This window comes from Ambystoma mexicanum, chromosome 1p, assembly GCF_040938575.1.
Source record: "Ambystoma mexicanum isolate Mex_15411 chromosome 1p, UKY_AmexF1_1, whole genome shotgun sequence".
Classification (NCBI taxonomy): Eukaryota; Metazoa; Chordata; class Amphibia; order Caudata; family Ambystomatidae; genus Ambystoma; species Ambystoma mexicanum.
In genome coordinates this window covers 1,036,237,424-1,036,261,324 of record NC_090921.1, presented here as the reverse complement: position 1 = coordinate 1,036,261,324, position 23,901 = coordinate 1,036,237,424, and the positions used below count along the sequence as shown (strand labels likewise).

At 42.5% G+C, this 23,901-nt stretch overlaps 1 protein-coding gene across 3 annotated transcripts in view; it reads left to right on the top strand.

Moving 5' to 3' along the window:
• The window catches only part of MLKL (mixed lineage kinase domain like pseudokinase), a 250,379-nt gene that overhangs the window by 183,192 nt on the left and 43,286 nt on the right, over positions 1 to 23,901 (top strand). For all 3 annotated transcript variants that reach the window (XM_069604125.1, XM_069604116.1, XM_069604131.1), the window contains 2 exons: positions 13,528 to 13,625; positions 16,119 to 16,254. In XM_069604125.1, coding sequence (XP_069460226.1) covers positions 13,528 to 13,625; positions 16,119 to 16,254 — 234 coding nt within the window. The remainder of the gene's footprint in view (positions 1 to 13,527; positions 13,626 to 16,118; positions 16,255 to 23,901) is intronic.

Sequence of the window (23,901 nt, the reverse complement as noted above, 5' to 3'; positions counted from 1 at the left end):
CATCATCGACCAATAAGATAAAAGTTGTTCCTCAAGTCTGACAAATGGGATCCTTACCTGCGAGGACATCTCTGATGCGACGCTGGACTATTCTGACAATCGGCAGTGATTGATCTTACAACTGATAATGAGGTATCACAAATATACAATCGATCTGGAAGAAAGGCTGACATGAATAAAATGAGACAGATAAGACAGATCGATAAGGAGCCTGAATTACAACTACCTATATTTCTTGATCCAAGAAGATACACACAGACAAATAGACTGAAACTAGAAATAATTGCCTCACTGGATGATGAGTTGATCGTAAATAGAACTAATATTCTACGGTTGTTCCACGTAATTCCACAATTAAAAATATACAATCAGAAGATATAAAGTTAGTTCAGTTTGACGATGATCAAACTCTAGATACAGTATGGATCGAGGGCTACTCAAGGAAACTAATAGACTTCATAATGGAACAGCGAAATCAACTTTACCAATTGGGTTTTAGATGTACTGTCTCCAAAGAGAAAAATGTCAAAGATGACAAACCATATTATACAACTAAACAAGAACGAGTTAATTAAAGACAAATGATTTGCGATTCAGAGATTTCAATGAATACCACATCGACAATGAGGAAACATTCCTTTCAGAGGATGAAAGAAAATTATACCTCATTTCTCAGAGCAAGATCTGAAATTACAAAGCAGTTCTTATGGAGAGATATGGAACACACAAATGAAATGAAGAAATCTCAGAATACTCAGCAATTGTAACGATCAGAGACCAGATAAAAAAACTGTAATATCCTATGCTCATGGAATACAAGATGTCATGCTCACCTCTTCCAACAAAATACCACTAACTTTTCTAAATATCAAATCATCTGTCTACAAGAGACGTGGTTAGTTCTGCAACCTGTGTGTGAAGGATATAATACGTTAATGAACCCAGCGATACAATGGAACTAACGATGATCAAAATAGATGCAAACCCAGAAATAATTGAATCAAGCAATCTGAATTTGTGCACCCAATTGACTATTCTACAAGATCAAGAGAAAAACTAACTGCGGATAATGAATTTATATTGGAATCCTGTAGCATTGAATGATGAAAGCTTCATAGATAACGTCTTCTCATCAATTGACAATGCCACCCGGCAATACAATCAGATTGACTACATTATATGTGGAGACTTAAATGTACATCTCTATAACTGTAAGGGCAGTAGACATGATAATGAGAATATAATACCTAGAGCTCGAAGATGGATGAAAGAAATAACTAACAGAAATATATGCTTAACAGTGAATCTATTGAATGAGACTGGAGGAACAATACCCAAACCAACATGGTCATGTGAAAAATCAACTGCAATCATAGATTATATATTTATTTCACAGGGAATCAAGGAAAAATTACAAGACAAAGAAAATAACTTCACCTAATAGTGATCATCATATATTAACAGTCTCATGGTTCACTGAAACACAACCAAAATCAAACTTCGACTCCCAGCTCTTGAAATCAACAATAAATTGAATAGATTAAGACTGTCCCAAAAACAAACAAGAACATTGAGAGAGGCTTTTGCAAATACCTCCCTACAAGGAACAGACACATTGAATTATGAGTGGCTGCTTAGACCATTTCACCAGTTAACAAACCAGGATGTAATATTAAGGAAACCACATAAACATGCCTTCAATCTTGATTTAGTGGCGAGAAAAAGAGACCTACCTAAGAAAGTAACATCTTTAAAAAAGGGATAGATGAAGACAAACATAAAAAAAACACAATTGGAAAAACAGCGGTATGCAAACTGATTAAAAACGACCAGAATGCGATTGAATCAAGACAATGCCGAAAAGATGCTGGAAGCCTTAAAGCATAAAAATTCATGTGACTTATGGACTCTGTTGAATCAACACACAAATAAGCAAGATCAACTGATTTCAGATGTGCCAGAAATATTATGGATTACCCATTTTACTGAGGTCTACGAGGAAATAACTTTCACGAACAACGACCCCATAGCTACAAACCCAACAAAATGGTCCTTGGAGTGGGATAAAGACGACATTCTGACCCTAATTAACAAATTGAATGTCTCACGTGCACCGGGCCCCAATGGGCTATCCAATGCAATAATTAAATGGAACCCTGAGTTATGGGCAGAGCTCTGGGCCCAAATATTCACCTTAATAGCAGAAACAAATAATATTCCAAAGACGTGGAAACACGTGATCTTAATACCATTATATAAACAAGGTGACAGAAAGAACCCTCACAATTATCGCCCCATGGCGTTGCTTGACCTGCTTCGGAATATATTTGTGTCATTTCTACTAAGAAAATTGACTGCTTGGGCGAAGAATGCACAGAGACAAGCTATAAAACAGACAGGCTTTGTAGGGATAGTGCGTACAAATATTATTCTGTTCCTTTTGAATTTGCTAAAACAAGAAGCGATACACAAAAAAAAAAAATCTATACTGTGTCTATCGATTTACAGTTAGCATTTGACATGGTCAACAGGCAGGTATTGTGGATTAAACTGGGGCGATGGAAATGCCCCTCAGACATCCTGGGACCTATAAAACAACTGTACAGCAACACTTCAATACAAATTCGAATGTCAAAAGATGGAAGAGTAACAGCACTGATTAAAGCCTGGAATGGACTCAAACAGGGCTGGCCCCTAGCGGCCACCCTTTTTAATCTGTACACATCGGACTTCGAAGATTGTATACAAGAGTTGAGCACCAATCCACCAAAACTCAATGCTGTACATCTCCTGTGTATGATTTACGCGGATATCGTCGTGTTAGATAAAACACTGAGAGGGCAACAGACCAGCCTTAACAAGCTAGAAGACTACATGAAGACAAATGAACTAAAGATCAATACTCAAAAAACGAAAATCATGACTCTGACCAATATAGAAGAAAAAAAGAAAAGGAAAATGCCAACTCTGTTCCTCTAGGGAGGAAAACTACTACGAGTCAGAACAATAAAATACTTAAGCATCTGGCTTAACCAATCAAATGTAGAAAAAGATTGGGCAGACCACCTTAAAACAATGGCACTGTTTTTAGCCAGAAAAGGAGCATTCATACATCATAAATTTGGAACATTTTCTTTGAAACCCATAATAACGTTCTATAGACAAAAAGTTATGGCAACACTGACGTATGGGAGTGAAGCGAATCTTGAGAGCACAATATGGATAAAACTTGAAGCAATATTTTGGAGGAAAGTCTTGTCATTACCACCAACATATCCTATGTATCGTATCAGATATGAAATAGCGACGCAGTCATTGCAATCAATTGTAAGCTGGAAACAACTAGATCTGTACAGGAAAATGTTGAGTGAAGAAAGCATTCCAGCAATTGACATACTGCGCTTTAACCAAAACTCAAGCCATGACATAGCTCTTAACATGTGGGAAAAAAATTGTAGAACTCTATTGAAATTCTGATCCAGCGACCACAACATGGTAAAAAGTGAATTATCCAAAATTATTGGATTAGGACAATTTATCTTAAAGCACATTATCAATTGGGTATAAATTGTCAAAGCGAAATACGAGCATTAAACAAACTTCCAAAGTATCTCATGATTTTTCCTGATCAACAGATTCGTGACACCTTCATGAGGCTTTGCCTGAATCTCCTACCGGCGTGTGAATACCTATCAAAAACAAAACATAGCAAATTCCAACATCTCAACAGTTTTGCCAATTTTGTCAACAAAGTGAAAAGACGGAATCAATTCATCATATACTAATGAGCTGTACTGCGCTGAATGAAAAACGTAACCAATTTAAGGAGATGTTTCTGATAGACAAAACACAGATGGAATTAGAAGAGAGGTGGACGCAGATTCTGCTGGGTAACAATAACAAACTAATGTTTACGATTATCCAGTTTTGGACAAATATTATGTCAACGTGCATTGACAAAATTATTTGAAAACGATCACAGAGAAAAGACACTTTATCAAGAGACAATGAAATGCATTTATGTTTGTTTTATATCTTCATATATAAATGAAAAGTTTAGAAATAAACTATATCATTTTAATTAAAAAGAAAAGAGAATGGTGGCGCCTTGCGAGTACCTGTGCTCATGCACTTTGATACCACAAGTGTCCTATCCATTCGGTTGTGCATTGATAGGACAAACCAATTTAAAATTGGAAACTTGGTTGAGAATGTTGATAGCACCAAATCCAAACAAGAAGAAGCTAAGCAAGAGATTCAGGTTGAGATTCATCAGGAGCCTATAAATGAACAAGCCTTGCTGACCACTAAGAAACCAGACTATGAGATCCAGAACTCCAACTTTCCAACACAGTTGCAGGCTAGTGTTACACAGTTGCAGGCTAGTGACACTTCATGTTCTCTTACACATGTTGACCCTGAGGATTTATTAAATTGTGGGGACAACAACTGTGTGTCTGATGTTTCAATACTCGCACCTGTCATACTGGCAGAGTTGGGCAAGCATGTGAGGTTGCCTATGGGACTACCAACACCTTGCGCAATGCTGCTGCACGCTATAAATGAATTGTGTCCATATAACAAAGCTAATGTTTCTTTGACTAAGCCGGAAGAGACAACCTCAGACAAATTGCCAAATAATTGTTCTCATTCAATTTCTAAAGTAGTACACTCAAGTAAACAATCTAAATTATCAAAGAATGAGAGCCCTATTTTTCATCATGACTTGAACGAAGTCCATAGAGCTCCACAATTATGTCACTCTAACTATGGTTTGATTCGGAGAGCCCTTCAATTTACACCTTTGGCTCATAACAGCACCCCACAAGATTCCATTCTTGCTGACATCTGCTCCTTTCCAGTGATCACTAGAATTTTGAACTTACTGCATAGGGAGGATAGCTCTGGAGGATAGCTCAAGGGCAACGTGCTCGCCTTGGAAGCAAGACGACCCGGAGCAACACAGGTTCGATCCTCGGGTCCACGCCTAGAAACCTCTGGGTATTAAGTGAGTTATAAATAACCAATCATATCATAAGGGTCATGATGTTACGCAATATGAAATACGTGAGGTTAGATCCTCTCTATCTGAGATTCTGGCCAAAATGAAAACATAGAGGGTTTTATATTGGCTTGTGGGAACCAAATTAACAATCCCCATTTGACTGCAAAAAAAGGAGGTGTCATGCATATCTAAAGAAATTCAAACAGAGGCATGGGAACCTAAAAAAACACCAGTTACTGGTGCTTTTGTCACAGGCTTCACAGACCTCCCTATCATATGCAGCCAAATGTACAGTACAACTGGAAATCGAACTGATAGAAGGGGCAACAACTCAATTTACAGCAATACATGGGCAAATCTCAGATGACATCATACAAGAAATTGGTGAGGATATATGGGACACAATGAATACTAATGTGGCCACGCTTGCTATAGTGGAGGAAAATATTAAGACTCTTCTTAGTGCCGTTGATGGTGATATGGAGCCTGTGTCACTGATGCCCGTGATTGAACAAAGAACAGAGATTCAGGAAGATCTTTCACCTAATAGCCCGACACCATTAACAGATATTATTGAACAGTCTTATAGTGCCAATGAACAACAGGGCCTAGAGTGTCCTCCAAATCAATCTGAGTCCCCGCAATCACCTGCTTTTCCTGCATTAAATTCCCATAGAACAAGGTTGCAAAGAGAATAGGGTAAAAAGAAAGGCCAATAAGAATATCAATAATTGCTTGACCCAAAAAAACGAAAAACATGCAAGCCCTGAAAATGGTTGTTCATAATTCTGCAGTGAAAAATCTAATCTATGTAATCTGCCTCCAGTAGTTGTGATACTTCATTTGAATACCAGGCAGGAGCAAGTAAATGAGAAACACCATACAAACAGAGAAGGTTCTATTGGCTCCTTAATCGGTACATCGACACAAAACCAAGCTGAGAAACAGGCTCGATCCTCTACAAATTGCACCTCCAATTTAGCTAAAGGTTCTATAACTAACAAAAGTAAGGTTATTCAGGTTGACGCAATCTCTCTACCAGCTCGGTTTCTAAATGGAGGAACAGGTATTAAGAGTAAGATGACAACTTTTTTTCCCTCCATGTTTAAAAAATCTAAGGGGCTGGTTGCAGATTGAGGGCCCACTTCACATCTTCTAAATCAAACAATGCCCAACAATAACAAATAATCTGGTAACTCCGGCTAATGCTGTTACTATTCAGGAAGGGAATTGTGAGTACAATGATTTTCCAGTCCCTCAACCCCCGGGAATACAACAAACATCAATTAAAACTGAAACTTACCCTTCAAAAATTATATGTTGGGAAAGTGACCTGAAAATCAACGGTACTAGTAGAATCAATAGATCATATATGTTAGATCTCTTCAAACAAATTCCGGTGTTGAGATCTTTAAATTCCGAGGATATTGAATGGATTACATTGCAAGATCTTCTCTAGGGAAACTAGTATATACTAATGTGCATAGAACACTTTCAATAGTTGGAAGCAGATTTGTTATGGCCAGATGTAACACATTCTGTCACACGCTGCAAGATGAACGCAAGGATGTACTAATGGGTCACCCTGATACAAAGAAACTCCAAGATCTGATTGTTGAGGTATTGAGCACTGTCTGTAGCGGTGTTGACAGAAAAGATGTCTCTATGAGCAACGCTACTTGCAATTTTGACCTTTGGTTCCCCCTGCTGTACAGTCAAATCCACCACCCACACCCTATGCAACTGGATGAAGTAAGAGGTCGTCTGAATCTAGGAAGTGAACGATGACTTTTCACATATGCCTATGCTCTGGAATTCATAACACTAATGGCTCTGCAGATGGAAGGGAAGGCACCAAAAGACCCCAAAGGAAGACACTATGGGCCTCATTACGAGATTGGCAGCAACACCGTAAAACCAGTGGTCGAAGTGGGCGGGAGCGGTCAGGAGCGGTGCTCCTCTACTTCTTTTAATTAAGTTTTACTGTTCCTATACTTTTATTTTAAAAAGAAACCGTTCCAGAATGGTTTCGTTTTAAAATAAAAGTGTAGGAATAAGTTGAAACGTTCACTTTTAGTGCAATGCACTGAGCGTTCCCCAAAACATCAGGAGCATGTGTTTTGTGCTTTGTATTGTGCATGGGAGGGGCGCGGCGATGGGGTTTGTGGGGAGCAGTGCAGACCAGTAGGGAACATAGTTCCACCACTTCTTTTCGTACACTTCGACCACTGCGTAAAACTGTTACCGCTGCAGGACTCCATATGAATGGGAAAACCCAAGTACCAGCACTGTTAGTAACGGTGCCGTTGCTTCAGGGAAAAGCATGTGGTAGGGGCCTAAACTCTCCACAGGTCAGGCTTGCTGGGAGTTCTGGGCCCCTACCAGCAAACTTACCGTTTGTCGGTCCAGAAAGGGTGCTTTGTACGTTGCTACCGGCACCATAATTTCCAGACCGCCAAACTCATGATGAGGCCCAATGTCCTTCAAACAGCCATATGCGACATATCCCGGGGTCTCTGGGACCATGTATCCATTGTAGAGAAGCCAACGCGTTTGCTAGCAACTGAAGTACCACTATCCTGGGACTGTCTAATTCTAGAAACCTAGAAAGCCTAGAAGCCTAGAATGCTATGACACCTAGAAACCTATGCCTCTTTGGAATGCTGTGGCTTGAGTATTTACACGGACCTCACCTTTGTGGAAAGCCATGACCCGCTATTCAGAAGAGTCCAATATATTTGGTTCACTCTGTTGATCGCATCTCACTGTTCTCTGGTGCTGTCACCATAGAACCTCAGAGGCAATACTTTATTCTTTATTGACCAACCTGAGGAAAATTGAGACTAGACATGATCAAGATGGTACACAATTCAGTAAAGCTGGGATTATCCTGGCTAATTCAACACCCTGGGTGGATAACTAAAGGGTTAATTGCTGGCCACTGGCGCTGGGCAAGCCTGAACTTTAGAGGTTTGAATTAGAGCAGGGCATCCGTTCACAGTAGAGAAATTGTGAACTGTTAAAAAGAGTAATAATAATGGTTTAGTGCTACAGCGCTTAGAAGGTGGAGGAATGCAGCATGCAGCACTATATAAAACCTGATATTATTATTATTATTATAACCCGTATGGCAAGTGCATATCACAACGTCTCATCTGTCTCATCTATGCACCTCATCCTGTGTACAGTACACCACTGTAAGGACGGTAATGCGTACCATCATTGCTTCAAAGCCATTAACCACTGATAGTCGAGAGTTTTACTAATCCCAAAGCAATATTGCTTTGTATGTTTGATTGTGGAATACCTTGCAGGTAGGAGCAATGGTACCTCAAATAAATTGTCTGAAAAAGGGAAATACTGTAACAATACCTTCCCAAATGCATGCTACAGTGATAACATGGTGCCCCCGCAATCTCCTGCATTGGCCCTATTATTCTCTGTACTCTAGAAAGAGGGTGCATTGCGGCTATTCATAGCCTACAGCTGCATACAGAGGACACATACCCACCGCCTGGAATGTAATCTGTGATATATTTTGGGGTCCCTCAAGTCTTCAAACTTGTATACGAAACTAGACCTCAGGCAGTGCCTACAGTCTTCTCCGTGTTAAGTAGGAAGATGAATGGAAAACTGCAGTTAACACTGTACAGGGTCATTATGAATAAAAAGTGGTGCAAATTTGCCTACGCAATTCCCCAGCCATGTTCCATCATTTCTTTGTTCTCTTTAGTCATTGACTTACTAGGACGCTCAGTCTGGTTGGGCCTGGTAGATATTCGCACACCACCAGTTGAACAAGAGCCGAGTGCTGTCCCACATACGGAAGAACCACAGACATACAAAAATTGCAACTGCCAATTTCAGAGTGGATGAATTCCTTGACTACATTGCCAGTGCAAATGGGATCCAACTGTTTCCACAATCCTGGACTGGGAGACACCATGTGATGTAAAGTCCATTTAACATTTTTATGGCTTCTAGAATTTGTATCAGAGATTTGTAGACCATGATTCCACCCACACCAGATCCCCCATCAACCTCTTGTCAAAGGGTAACCCATCATGTACTGAAATAGGTCATCAGAATGGCTCATGTTTTGGCACATCCAGACACCGCTAGCCTTTTATAGTCGATACTGATGCTTCAGTCCACGCTATAGGTGCTGCAGTCCTACAGACAATGGACAATGCAAAACATCCAACTGCGTACTTTCAACACAGATTTATGGTCTGCGGAAGAAACTCTTCTGCCATTGAAAGCGTTATTAGACATTCATGAAGTGTTCTAGAATGGAGACATCATTTACAAGAGGGTGACCGTTGGCCCACTGTTCATAGAGATCGCAGAAACCTTAGGTTTCATCAACAGTCACCGGACCCATTTGGCTTTCTTCATGTCCCCTCAATATAAGAAGGGTTGAGCAGTCGGCTCCTCCTCTCAACACGGTTCCTCGCCTGGTTTACAGCAACAGTTCTTACAAAGAAAATACAAATCTTTCTCATTCCTCGTATCTAAAAAAAACCCACAAAGTCACTAGTATTTGATCCTTCCATTTACCAAAGCTTTAATTTCTTTAATACAAAGTGGTATTCGAATAATCCAATAATGTCTTATGCTAATAATAACAATAATAATTTCGCATTTATATAGCGCTACGAACCCTCAGGTATCTGAGCACTGCTTATTATTGCCCACGGTGTGGTGTTCATTTATCGACCTCGGAAGGATGAAAGGCTGAGATTGGCCATGCCGGGATTCAAACCTGCGTTAGCAGGCTCTACACATGCCAAAGCGAGCACTCTACTCGCTGTGCCACTTGACCGGCACTCGACCCCTCGAGATTTCCCACTCTGGGATAGCGTGGATGTTACACTTCAATAGTCCTGTGCTCTTGATTCTCAATATTATCCATTCTTGTGTCCCTTGGGACCCCTCGGTTCTGCTGTAAGCTACGCGTGGGCTCTTTGGCAGAAAGCAACGAGAAGTCTAGTGGCTAGAGATTGCGTCCCTTTCTCCTCTTGGGACTTAGCAATCTGCTCCTCTGTACGTCTAGATTTAGACTGTTTCCGGACTCCTTAGCTGGTAAAGGGTTTGTAGTTTGTTTTCCCCTCACAGCAATCAACTGCCTGTTTCCCTTCTTCCTGGGCAGCCCGCGTACTGCTTTCCTACAGTGCTTCTGCCCGGGATGGTCAGTGATGCCTGTGTCAGCAGCGTTACTATCCAACTGCCGTTTGGTTGCTTCTGGGTGTGGCCGGCCTTCTCAGGGCCTTGCTGATGCACTGTGTGTTCTCTCTCTACAGGGCAGGGGCTGCATTGCTTCCACTCCCAGCTCCGAGCCCACCGCGTCCTCTGCATGGCCCCGCCTCCAGGCAGTCTCTGTTCTGCGCTCCAGCAGGAGCATCCACTTTGCGCGTCTCCTCTGCTACTTAACTCTGAGTCAGGGAGTCTCCTCCTCCATGTGAGGACTTCAGTGTTTTTATAGTCGTCACTATATTGAGAGTTAACAGGTAACAGGTTCTGATTGATGTTGCATCTGAGGAGTGTGAGGAGTGTTCAGTAGTGGTGTCAGTCAAAAATCACCTTCACAAATTCTGCAGTTCCCATATAGGCTGAGAGTACAGTTATACAGGATTTCTTATCCTACCTTGGGAGTCCTCGCCCCCAAAGTGGGATTCACTCCTAGTGAGGTCCTGCTTGCCTAATCCCCTAGGGAGTGTCTTGCGGAGCGGATTTGCATCCCTAGCTTCAATGGGCCCGGCTCCCCCTTGGAGAGAAGGGACAAATAAACTTGATTCATCAGTCTTCAGCCATGGCTCCATACCCACCCCTCTACTCTGCCTTGGTTCCTCCTTAGCATTGTGACTCCTGCTTCACTGATTCTTGTCCTCACCCATGCAGGGTGCGAAATTGAGGGGAGCTAGGATCCACTTATCTCCTATTTACCTCCTAGAAGAGCCTGGTTGGCTTTAAATCAACAGTTACCAGGAGCTACTTTTGTCTCCCCAGGCCAACTGATGCCAAACAAACACAATTATGTGAATTTAACTATGTGCATTTGGGGCAATCTATGAATAAACATTGGGACACACCTATATGACCTCGAAAGTGTAAGGGATTATAAGTAATGGATACAATTATATGTTTCCATTTTATCTGGAAATTCGATTGGTGTAACGCTATACACTAGCTCCTCGTTCCCTAGTAGTAGCTCCTGGTGACCGGTTACTGCCGGATACCCAGGACCTGCTTGTAGCTCCTGCTTATCCAATCTTAATTTCGATGCCTGCACACTCTTATTGCTCTCTGACCCTCCACACCGTATCTGATCCCTTCTTACTGAATGCATGTGTCGCTGGTATTTATCACTGGGCTTCAACGCAGCATATGTGCCAATCCATCCAGAAACAGTAGCTGAAGGGTCCCCATCCCCTTCTGCTGTGCTTGTCTTCATGAGGGTGGTTGGTGGTGTCTCTATGAGCCATCTTATCAACATCAACCAAAGGCACCAACCAGCTAGCATGTAGCAACATGGCACACTCTGCTTTCTGAGCACCCTGCACCCCCGGCATTCCCCTCCAGATTGCAGGTCTTTGCCCTTTGGGGACACGGTGGCCTTGGCTTACACAGATCTAACATACAATGAACATAATTTGAAATTAAACCTGATTTCCCACTGGTGGACAGCGGGGAGCTGCAGAGATATTCTCCACTGTTCCCCAAGTTCAAGCAGAGTCTGTCTGCAAGAATTCAGATTCTCTTACACAGTTGCATTTCCTTGCTTTGGAACTTCTATGTACACTTGGTTGCAGAAGAACTGTGAGATGTTACCAGCACTCTAGTGATTTCGACTAAATGCTTAACATACCTGTTTCCCCTCGCCTCCTCACATGGTCGTAAAGTCCTGTCCCTATCCCTCACATTGGTTGTTGGTAACCAGGTCAATGATCCCTTCCTAAAACTATCCTAGTGTAATGGGATTGAGAGAGTTACTTACCAGAACTTTCCTGCACTTTTTTGATTTGGTGTCATAACCACTGGCATCATCCAATCAGATAGCAAACCTACCTAAACAGTATAACTTTGGAGCTGGTGATTATAGGGTCTACGGCCCCAAACCATCCTAGGGCTGTATTTAATAAGTTCTAGGGAGCTGTTTTATGGTTCTAAGTTTCTACAGAACTTTATGCATCTGAGTACTTCGTTTTTTTTACACTGGATATTGAATCAAATGCTTTTGATCTTCTAAATAGTGAATGCATAGATCAGTTTTATAGTAAGTGTGTAAAACTATTTGCCTAGTGGTTATCTAGCTTAGTGTGTAGTCTAAAGGCCTAATAAATCATATATGTTTGTACTTACCTGTCTAACTGGAATTATTGGTGTTGTTCTGTGTGGGCTCATTGTAGCCCTTGACTACTTTCACCCCCTAAGCCTAGTCAAACACATTCAAGGTAGGATGATGAGCTGTTAGGCTTAGACTTTAGTGTCTGTCCTGTTAGCCACAATAGGTTGGCCTCTGAAAACCCACCCTAGGGTTGATTTTGGAAACACAATTTAACACAGCCTCATGGTATGCACATGAAGCAGGTGTGCACATGAGTGGTTTTGGTGAGTCCAGGGCATTTTCCTTGGATCCTCTATGCTGTGTTCATGTTCCTGTTATTGAGCCCACCAGAGAGAAAACAAGGATTCATGTTACGCAGGCAGTGATCACCGATAATTAACCCTCATTAGGATTTGTTTCTGGCCATCACTGCATGTGTGCATTGAATCCATTTTACAAATCCTCCCAGAGGGAGTGGGGAATCCTTCCAGAATAGCTTGACCCAGGGAAGCTTTCAGGCTATTGCCAAAGGATTCTCCTCCAACAGTAGGATGAGCCACTAGGTCTTTTCCTTCGCATGCCATATTTCCAAGATCAGGTCACACCTCTGCATTGTGGGTCGGTGGATATGTTTGTTGTACCTTGTGCAACATGGACCTCAGAGAAACACCTGCAGCGCAGACAAGCACCCACTGCCCAGCGGCCCCTACATTATCCCAAAGCCAATGCATGTCTCGGTGGCGAGAATGCTGGGACCCCTTGCCACATTTTGCTCGTAATCACTGCCATACGGTGTTGCACCACTGCCAGTCAAAAAGCTGTAATTTTAAGAAACTGTTTATGCTAATATGAAAGATTAGTGCTCAATAATGTATGTGAATTGTTTTGGTGAAGGCGCTAAATAACCTTGTTGTTTTTTGGTGTTTAGCAATCTTCTTTGCAGGCAAGCAAAGTTGCTTAGGTCATGTTTTATCATTTGTCATGTTTTATCATTTTAATCATGAAATAGGAATGATAGCAGGGGAAGTGGTTTCTATATCAGTGCTATCAGGCCCCTCATTGGTAACACTGCTACTCTACTTGATATTATAATCTGCCACAGCTGCAGTTTATCACCCTGTCTTTTAACTGAGGGACAGTTTTGGTTTTCCTGATCCACACAATGTGATGATGCCTTTTGGTACTTCTTTTACAGAATAGTGCGGTCGACTTTTGAGAAAGAGGCGCAGACCATGAGAAAGTTCAGGTGTCCGCACATCCTATGCATATATGGAATATGTATCAACAACGCAGGTACAGGAAAACTCATTTCTAAACATGTTCTAATTCAGCAGCTCATACCAGTGGCCTCAATATGGAGTGTCTAGGGCCACTCTCAGGGACGTCATTTAGGGGACGCCAGAGGTCGCAACTGCGACCTCTGAGGTCTCCCTTGCTACCCCTAAAAAAAAGGGGGCAAAAAGTGTTTTTTGCTCCTGGGCTGTGGCCAGCACCATGTGGCTCTTTACTTCTGGAGTGGCTGGCTTTCTGTTCAGGCCTCTTAAAAAAAAGAAAAAAAAAAGAACAGGGATGCCAACACTTTCAGCACTGACCCTAAATAAGAAAGAATAGGAATACAAAATAATGTGTCTTTCTGGAATTCTATACAATAATTGCTAGACTCATTAAAGCTTTATTTCAGGCACACTTCAGGGGGTGAGTCACTGATTTAGTCTGTTCTTAAACACCTCAACTCAGCCTTTCATCCTCTTGAGGTCGATAAATGAGTACCAACACAGGTTGGGTGATATTGGGTGTATACTTTTTCTATATAAAGCGCTTAAGCGTAAGTGCTATATAATAACACATCATTATCATTTGGCCATAGCCGCCTGCTTTCATTCACAGTAATTTAGTAATATGGGTCTATACACACGGATCCTAACGATACATATGGCGATCCATTCTTGTATAAAATGTACATCACATTAAAGTGATATCGTAACCATATTTTTCGTAGTGTACTTGGGAACAATGCTATTTGATGCCACTTCCTGTTTTGTCAAAGGGTGAACGTTCGAGTTCCATCGCTTCCCGCGATATCACTTCGGGGTGGGGTCAAATGACATCACTTCCTGTGATGTCATCAGAGGTCAAGGATCGTGTGATGTCACTTCTGCTACCCCTGGCATTTTGGTGAAATGACGTCCCTGGCCACTCTGTTCTTTCTCCCCTGGTCGCCTGCAGCCGCTGAAGACCTCGCAGCTCAGGGTTTGCCTAGCACCTCTGCACCCCTGATGACCTGGGCAATAGGATTGCTGGTCCCCTGCTGGCACCTGAGAGCTGAGAGGCAAATGTCCCTCTGCCACTGAAGTAGTCATAAATGACTCATACAATATGAGTTACCAGGCCCCTTCTTTTCTTCCAATACTCTGATGGCACCTAAGGACTGCAAGTCCCCTTCCCCTCCCTACTCTTAGACACTCCTGTTATAGGTATGAGGGTCCTTGGTCCTCCTGCTGCACTCAGACCTTAATGCTTCTAAATTCATGCAGCATGATGGGTGCACCAGCGAGTTACAACACGTTTAGCGTCATTAAACCGGAGTGCTTTATTGCTCAGAAGAATATACAGTGGCCTAGCTCTTGAACGGTGCAGGCGAGCGTGTTGCTTATCAATGAATCTGTCCTATATGTTTAGATGTGAGGGAGTTTTACACAGGCAGCATATTGAATGAGACCCTTGCATGTATCTGGATGATTTCTGCATAGGGGTTGGGTCTGGCAAACTCTTTAAGGCCTAAGAATCTCTGTTGGTGTGGTCACTTTGATAGATACACCTGCATTTCAGTGGATGCATTAGCAGCTCGCCTCAACCTCCTAAATATTAGAAAAATCAGGCACCTCCTTCCTTTCAACACTGCCAAGCATATCTTAGCCACTCTTGTCTCCTCTAAATTTCACTACTGTGCCAGCATCCTCTTTGTTCTGCCCAACTATGCTTTCTGTCCTCTCAACAAGATCATTACTTTGCTACCAGGACTATTTGAACTCCCTCACTTCACACCTGCTTCTTCGTGCTATCACCAGGTTGGATGGCTGATGTTGTAAAACAGGGCCAGATTTAAAATGTTTCTGCTAGTTCACAAATCTATCCACGGTAAGGCACCACTGTATCTATGCACCCCTATCCAACTGTACAAGCCTTCTTGGAATCTCTGCTCTACCTTCTCGACCACCCTTGCAGCTCCTCTCCCTCTCCGTGCTTCCTCTTGCTTCCGCCCTTTCTCTCTTCTTGCTTCACTTGCATGGAATTCTCTTCCCCCAGGCCCGAGAAACAGTCCGTATGGATATGTTCAAAACCAAACTAAAAGCCTACCTCCTCGCCTCCGAGTTACCATCTCATCTGCCTGCTAGCTAACATTGTTCCCTCTCCTCTAACCTGCCTCTGTCCCTCACTTCCTCCGCTTCCACTCTAGCAGTTCACCCATCATGGTCACATCCCGAGCACGGCTTGCCGTACCACCTACCTGCCCTTAAACACGTCCAATGTTAGTTGCCTTAATCTATGTATGTCCACTTATGTATTGTGCCTGGTGACTGTTCCATCTGCTCCCATCCACAACCTAGTCAGAATGTCCCTCAAACTCGCCCCATTGTAAGAAGCTCACTACTTCACATAAAATCTGATTTCTCAATGTACATTATTTTGTGATCAAAAGAGCATTGTTCCTCCTGCATATGAATAAATGAGAGATTGCAGTAAGAGAAGTAAATTAATAGTAGATCTGTTTTTCCTCTTGGACAGGCACACGTCCCTCTTTCTCCATTGTCATGGAGTACTGTGAAAAAGGGACACTGCGACAAGTACTGGAGAAGGAAACAGAGCTGTCTTGGGATGTTCGACTCCGCATGGCCTTAGATGCTGCCCGAGCACTATACAGGTACCACTCTACATGCACCTCAATGCTTACAATCTGCCTAAGATACTACTGGCCAGATATGCAGGGGAGAAGCGCACTATGGTGGAAGGTGAAAGATGTGCAGGGCTTGCCTGGAACCGCCTTTATCTGGGTTATAAATCACAGGTATGAGACCGGATTACTAGTTCATTTATATTTCCCACAATTTATCATCAATTTAGGCAACAGTAAAGGGACAATGGGACTCGTGTGTACAGCGGTGTGGGAACAAACAGGGATACAATGGCAGTAACACAATGACTACCACTTTAACAGACCTCCGTACTACGTGGTTTGGTGGTGGAGACTTTATCTCTTGCACACAGTGTAGGATTTACCTCCAGCACAAAGCTGGCAGTAAATCCTACACTTTACTTCTAAAAATCGGAGGTTTTACTACAGCAGAATTAACGGTCACAGTAAATCTGAAAAACTCACCATGGGACTGAGTGGCAGTAATGGTAAGTGATTTTGGCAGTAATTCTGTTGAGTTACGACCAAATTTCCAGCAGACCCCTAATGAGGCCCATATTGCAAACTGCACATGTAACCAAAAAAGTGCATCATCGCGGGGTCGCTAATGCAGTTATTTTACCCATTATTAGATATTTCAGAAAATAGATACTTTTATGTACACAGTGCGCCTCCTTCCGCTTATTGTATGGCATGTTCTCATATTTATTCTTAAATTGTATTCTTTTGCGAGGCAATCTGTTTGTGCCTCCCACCTCTGGCCATGGAGATGCAAACCCTGACTGTCCATAAAGTTGTAGAATGGTTAACCCGTCATCAGATAAAGATTTTCACACCTCTTCCAATACTGTCACCAACATATATGTGTGCAAACCCGCAGAACTATGTCTTCCCTAACCAAACATGATAGCAGCCCCTTCATGGCAGTTGTTAGATTGGTTACGCATAATGCTTCACCTGTACTGGTTCTGAAAATCTTCCTAAGTGGATCTGCAAAGGTTTACCATAAAAGTCTGATCAGATTCTCACTTAGCAATGAGGCTGAGTAACAAAGCATAGACTAAGAAGATCAAGGGTTTCCTGTAAAGTATAATTAGCATAACCAAGAGATTGTCAAGCAATAGATTGTCCACACAGGCAAGTATAAAATGTATCTTCACAGATGTATTAAGTCAAATGGCTAAAATGTAAGGAAAACCATGTCCACACATATACAATCAGTTTCATGTTCAAAATGGGACACAGACTACACTTTGGAATCTACACGGCTAAAGGTAAATACATACTGTTACAATTAAACCGAAAGTGGAGGGGAACAAGGTAACAAAAATGATCAGACAGTACAAATCCATTGTAGCTAAATGCAATGAGTCCAGTCCCTAACCTAAGAACAAGTGTTACACAAAAGGTCAACGTTAAATAACAAAGGTTGGCTACTGTGGGGGGAGTTTAAAAGTTATTCAAAGTTCTCCCGTAGGAAATAATGGACTCGTGTGTTAGATAATACTAGAGTCAGAGAGCTAATTTGTATGATTTTAAAAGTAGGATTTCCTTCAAAGGAAAGGGGCACCTACCAATCCCAATCCTCCCGGGGTACTCCAGTCAGGATTCCTATTCCCAAGTGACACCACCGAAGGCTATGCAAGGGTAGATGCAGGGAATTGCTTTACGTCCAATGTTAACGAATGAGGACCAGAGGGACGTCAAAACAGGTATGCAATCCTGCCCCTCACACCCCGGTCAGAATGAACAACAGGCTCGGGTAAGTTAGGGCTGATGGGGACAACTCCTGTCACCATAGGCTCTTGTGTCCAGTGGTCTTATATGCAGAGTGTTCTTCAGATGGCATCTTTAAGAGCTGAGTTTGGTGCTTGGTTTGCCTAGAGTCAGGAACCACCAAACGGTTCCAACGATCAGGAACCTGAAATCAGGTGGATGTTGGAAAACACCCAAAGCACCTATGACGCTACGAGCAATTTAAGTGACCTCACTCAGGGTCTGCAGGCACAATGGCTTCAGGACTCCGGCAGAAATCCTGCCCTTGATAGGGAGCAGCAAAAGAGCAGCAACGTACAATGCCAACAACAAAGACGTAATGCAAGTTTCATACTATCATGCTGCACGATAGCCAAGTAACATGAGAAGTCCTCTTCCGATGATGGATGCCAGCTACAAGCCAATGGCCATTCAGAGCTTTGAGAGGTCAATCTGTGGGTTGCAGGACTCAAAAATGGATGGGCCCATCAATTCGAGGGAGTACTGTGGAAGGTCTCCCCAGTCAATGGAAGGGAATGATCAACCCAGAAGCAGCCCTCCAGCATCCTTCTTCATCTCTGTATCCTTAGCACCAGTGGCAATTATAGAGGAATGACACCAAATATATAAAACCCTGGGCTGAGGGAACACTAGCCCATTCATGACCTCACACACATTTTCAGATGTGTATTTTGGCTGTCTGCAGCCCCCTACTCTGCCTAAACCCATTCCACACACTCAAAAAGGCTAATTCACAGGCTCTGGCAAGAGCCTGCAAGGCGAATGCATGCATGTGGTCATATCCTGTATCTGCCCGGGAGGATGACGGACAGTAAAGCACAAAGACGAGGGCTTAAACACGGCCTCCCATTCAGAGCACTGCAGTGCTCACAAGGTTGCCATGCAGTAAATAACTTAAAAGGGGCACTGGAGGGCACCCAAAAAGAAAAAAAAGAAATGTACCACTGCCAACAGCCTGGCTTGACTTCACTTACTATAGTAAAAATGCCCTTAGTAAAACATAAATGGCAGATTTGGTTGTTAAGTAAGCTAGTAGTTCTACAGGAGACATAAATGGGGGACAGTGTCCACCCGCACTCATAGTCTTAAGAACTGTCCGAAGGCCCCAAAACAAATTGATTTAATCCCGGGAGTGATGTTTTAAAGGACCTTGCTACCATAAATCTAGTCAGACGCACCATATAAGTCACACATATGTTAGGGGTACCGTTCATGTAGACAGGAAAGGTGCCACAAAAAAAGAAACTAGTGGTGTTGGCAAATAGATGCAAAATAATACTCCAAGCAGTGGAAATACACAATGTGGTGTATATAGACGTGGACTCAGCCCGTCGTAACCCAACCCTACAACTGGTGAATTCCTAAGACTAATTATGGTTTGGCATTCATCTAATGTTTGCGTGATCTATTACTGCAGCATGCCCTGTAAATTTCCAGCCGAGGACCAATTGCATACTCCCATGGTTCATCATTAGGCTGCTTAACTTTACAACACAAGAATGAGTGCACCTTATGTATTCTTTCTGTCATAAACATATAGTTACTTAATGCGATGTACTATATTCTGTCTTTATCACTTACTATCCCAAAGTGACGACTTTCGCCACTGGCATAGAGGTTGCTTTTACGTTGCCTCCACGCAGTCCCCTATTACATGCTGAGGTCCAATGCAAGCCTGCAATCCATAGGCTAAAAGTGGTGAAACTAATGGCTGCTGCACAGATATGTAGAACTGTAGGTGGGTAACAGTCAGCTACAGGAATATAAACCACTGAAGGGTTTTGAGTGACATCTGATAGACGAGAGTGAAGCTCGAGTTGTCCATGATGTCACTCTGAGCTGAAATACACTCCATGATTCAGTGGCCCCCAACATGTAGCTCCTGGGAAACAGGTTGCTCGCAGCACCCTACAATGTTACTCACCAGTTGCTCTGGGCTACTGCATGTAGGCCAAGAAGGAGGAGGTGATACAGTGAGGAGAGAAGAATGGCAGTGTAGGATGAATCAGGAAAGTGAGGTTAAGCTAGCTAACCATACACATCCGGAAAAAATGTCCAGAGAGCAAAACTGGGTTGCTTACAAAAATGTATCAATTTTTATTTACTGTGATACAAAAGATATGCAAAATAGTCATTTAATGACACAATACTTTAGAGAACATTATATTACATGACAGAGCAACATGGGTAAACATAACACATGGGTAAAAATAGTTCATTATCAAGACCAGTCATAGTGCAGCATTCAAACCATACATCATTCATAGTGACATTCATCCAAACAACAATAGCTAAAAATGACACAATTGTATAACAGTCGGGAGTGAGGTACACAATCCGCGCCTCCCGTCTGATTGTTAGAATATTTAGAAATTGAATAACAAACAGCAGTAAGAATAATTAAGACTGTCTATCACAAGGGTGGATCTGAGAAGAAAGTGTTGTATAGATCACATCCCTGGAGAAAAAACTCAAGCGGTTTCGACGTAGAATGTATATTGCACAATGTCTTCATCAGGAGGTATGGGGCGAAAAACTTGTATGCTGAGCCAATCACATGCACAATGGAAGAGAAGGGTCAATGAGCTTGGAAAAGACCCTGCATGAGCCTGCAGCTGTTGGACAGCTGCAAATGGGAGCTAGAGCTGCTCACAGTAACACCCTACAGTGGTGTATTTGATAAGATAGCCTCTTAGGTAGTAGATGCAGCAGAGGAAGTCGTGTGAGCGGAAAAATGCCAGATAAGTTGGTAATCAGCGCATGGAAGAAAAAAGGCGGGGGCTGCTATAATAAATAGGGCAGCCCGCTCGCGGAACAAAACACAGTCACCGCGTTACATCGTAAATGAAAACGCTGATCCTCTAAATGGGTTTCTGCTCGTGACGGAAGTCACGTGACAGGAGCACATTGCGTGGTCGTGCTAACCAGCCTGCCCCAGCAGATAGATGACCTATTACTGGTTGTGCAGTCATCATGCCGTTAGGCTGGAGGACAGGAGTTGGGTGGTTACATGGGTCTGTAAAACACAGGTATCCTGGTAGAAAGCGAGTAATGAGGCGTGTGGATTGCCCAGGGGCAACGCGTTTGTTGTGAAAGCAACACAACGCATAGCAACACAGGTTCAAATCCTGATCTTGTGCTTAGAAACTGGTCTCCGGTATTAAGCGCGTTATAAAAGAACAATTACACGTTATGTGCATGTTGAGGCTGTAGATTAGGACAGCCTCACCAAGTCAAACTGTTAAAATCAGAAGCATAACCACCTCCTGATGCACCCACACTGCCTGGGCCTTGCGTGTGGGCAATGGGCAACAACCTAATGAGGTGGACATTCAGGAGAACCTGGGGTCCAAAACATAGGGCAACCTGGCAAACAGAGGGAAGAAAAATCCTACTGCTGCAGTAATCATCAGTAGACCCATGCTTTAAACCCACATTCACAAGGCCAGCCTGCCTTGGCAACACACCACAATCGCTAGACCACTTGGAGCAGAAGCCCTCTGAAGCAGGCACTTCATTTTTCCAGGAGAAACTAATCATCTGGGCCTCTAGTTTCTGCGCCATGTCAGGGAGTAAAAGGGATGCTAGAAGAAGCTTGGCAGGTGCATAATGGACCAATGAGTGACATGAATGTCCAACTGTCCTCAATTACACAAGTTCCATTTGACATTCCTGTACATCCAAGATTTGTGTTTGTGCTCACCATTCACATCATTTGTTAGAAATGTTCCATACTCCAATGATATGGTTGTATGATCATTGTTTTTTAAACAGTGCAATGTAGACTTTGCAAAGGCATCTTTGCACTTAAAATAAAACCCTCAAACCAGATAAATGAACCAAACTACTATAGAAGTGTTTTGATATTATGACAAAACTCTACTCACATCTGCCATATCTCAAAGCAGATAGGTTATTCCACAGTTTGGTGACTTGTACTGACAATGAGTGGCCATCCCATTTAACATATCTGTACTTTGGTACAGTCAGAAAACCTTCTGCTGCTAAATAAAGTGCCCGCAGGGGTAAATAAGTTACCCACATGTCTACGTGTGTGTCCTGATGAGTAATTGTCATCTTCTGTTCCTATGAGCAGTTAACAGATGGATCATTGATCAGTAAGTGGCATGCATGGACAACTTCGCATCTTTGAATAGGGGTCCAGGCATGGCCACGCCTCGTATAGCAAAGTGGTTGGCAAATACTCAAGAATTCAATTTCAATGTGGAACATGTGCAGGGAAGAGACAGCGTGGTGGCAGACTGTGAAGATTGCTTCCTGACAAGTCTGTTCGAGAGGGAGAAAATGGATTTGTGGGAAGCAAATGTTCAGGAATTGGGAGCTGCTGTGGTATCAAAGGCAGAGCGGAAGAGGGCGATGGAGGAGGATGGAGAATTGAACAGTTTGAAGGAGCACATGCAGAAGGGGTGACCAGCAAAACCGGAATATGAAATGGCATACAATATGGTCGAGGATGAGTTAGCACCCTCTGAAAATCGTATTCCTGCTCTCGGAATGAGAAAGAGAAACAATAGTATCCAATGCACATAAGGGACATTTAGCCCATAATTTAACTAAAAGAGGGTTGAGGGAGAAGTATTGAATTTGAATTTATATAGCGCATTTCGTGAAAAGCGCCAATACTAAAAATTAAAATGGAAACAGTACAATCATAATGAAAAATAATCCAAATTCATCACAACAGAAGAAGGGAGAAGAAAAGGAGATCAATTATTGGAGAAAGCAGATAAAACATGTTTTTAAAGATTAGTCTGAAAGATACAAAGAGAAGAGCATGCCGGAGAGAGAGAGTTCCAGTTTTTAGGGGCAAGAAGAGCAAAAGATCAGGAACGAGAAGAGGCACACATGGGACTGGGAACAGAAAGAAGAAACTAGTTCTGTGAGCGTAGGACTCAGGATGTGAATAAAATGAAATAAGTGAAGAGAGATAAAGTGGCGTAAAGCCATGGATGCACTTGAAGACAATTGAAAGCAAATTATAAAGGAGACGTGATTCAAAAGGGAGAAATATAGAAATCTAGAAAGTAAGGAGGGAGTAATGGAAGTACAAGGAGAAAGAGAGAAAGAGAGAAAAGTAGACAAAGAGAAGAATTATAGACAGAATGAAGAGGAATGTGATGGGAGGCCAGGAGACCAAAAAAGGAGAGCAGAGCAATGGTCAATATGTGAAAAAGCCTAAAGAAGAAAGAAGAAGCTTTGTAGCGTGAAAAGAAAGTAAAGTTTGGGTGCGAGGAATGTTAAAGAGAGCGTAGCAACAGGACAGAGCAGTAGAAGAAATATGTAAGGAAAAGGAAAGAGAAGGGTTGCAAATTACACCCAGATTATGAGCAGAGGTAGAAAAGGACAGAGAAAAGGGGGGAGAAAGGGAAGGGGGAATAGGAGGAGAAATCGTAGTAGAGTGGAAGAAGAAAAGAACCTCAGTTTTCAAGGGATTAAGATGAAGAAAGTGTGAGGAAATCCAATTTTGAACTGCAGAGAGGCAGTATCAGTAAAGGAAGATTAAAGGATAAAATAGGAGCAGAAGGAGGGACAATATAAAGAGAGAAGAGCAAGGAGCCAAGGACAGACCATTGAGCAACACCATAGAGAAGAGGATAAGAAGGTAACCATCCAACGTCACAGAGTAAGAGCGTTGAGAAGGGTAAGAAAGAAACCATTGAAGAAATGAACCAGATAGGCCAAGAGTGTAGAGAGAGATATGAGAAAGGAGTGATCAACAGTATCAAACGCCACCGAAAGGTTAAGAGCGATGATAATAGGGGAGCATTTTGAATGTCGTGCAGCAAGAAGAGCATTGGAGACATGCAAGAGGGCAGTCTCCGTTGATTGGGAAGGTCAAAACTCTGACAGAAGTGGATG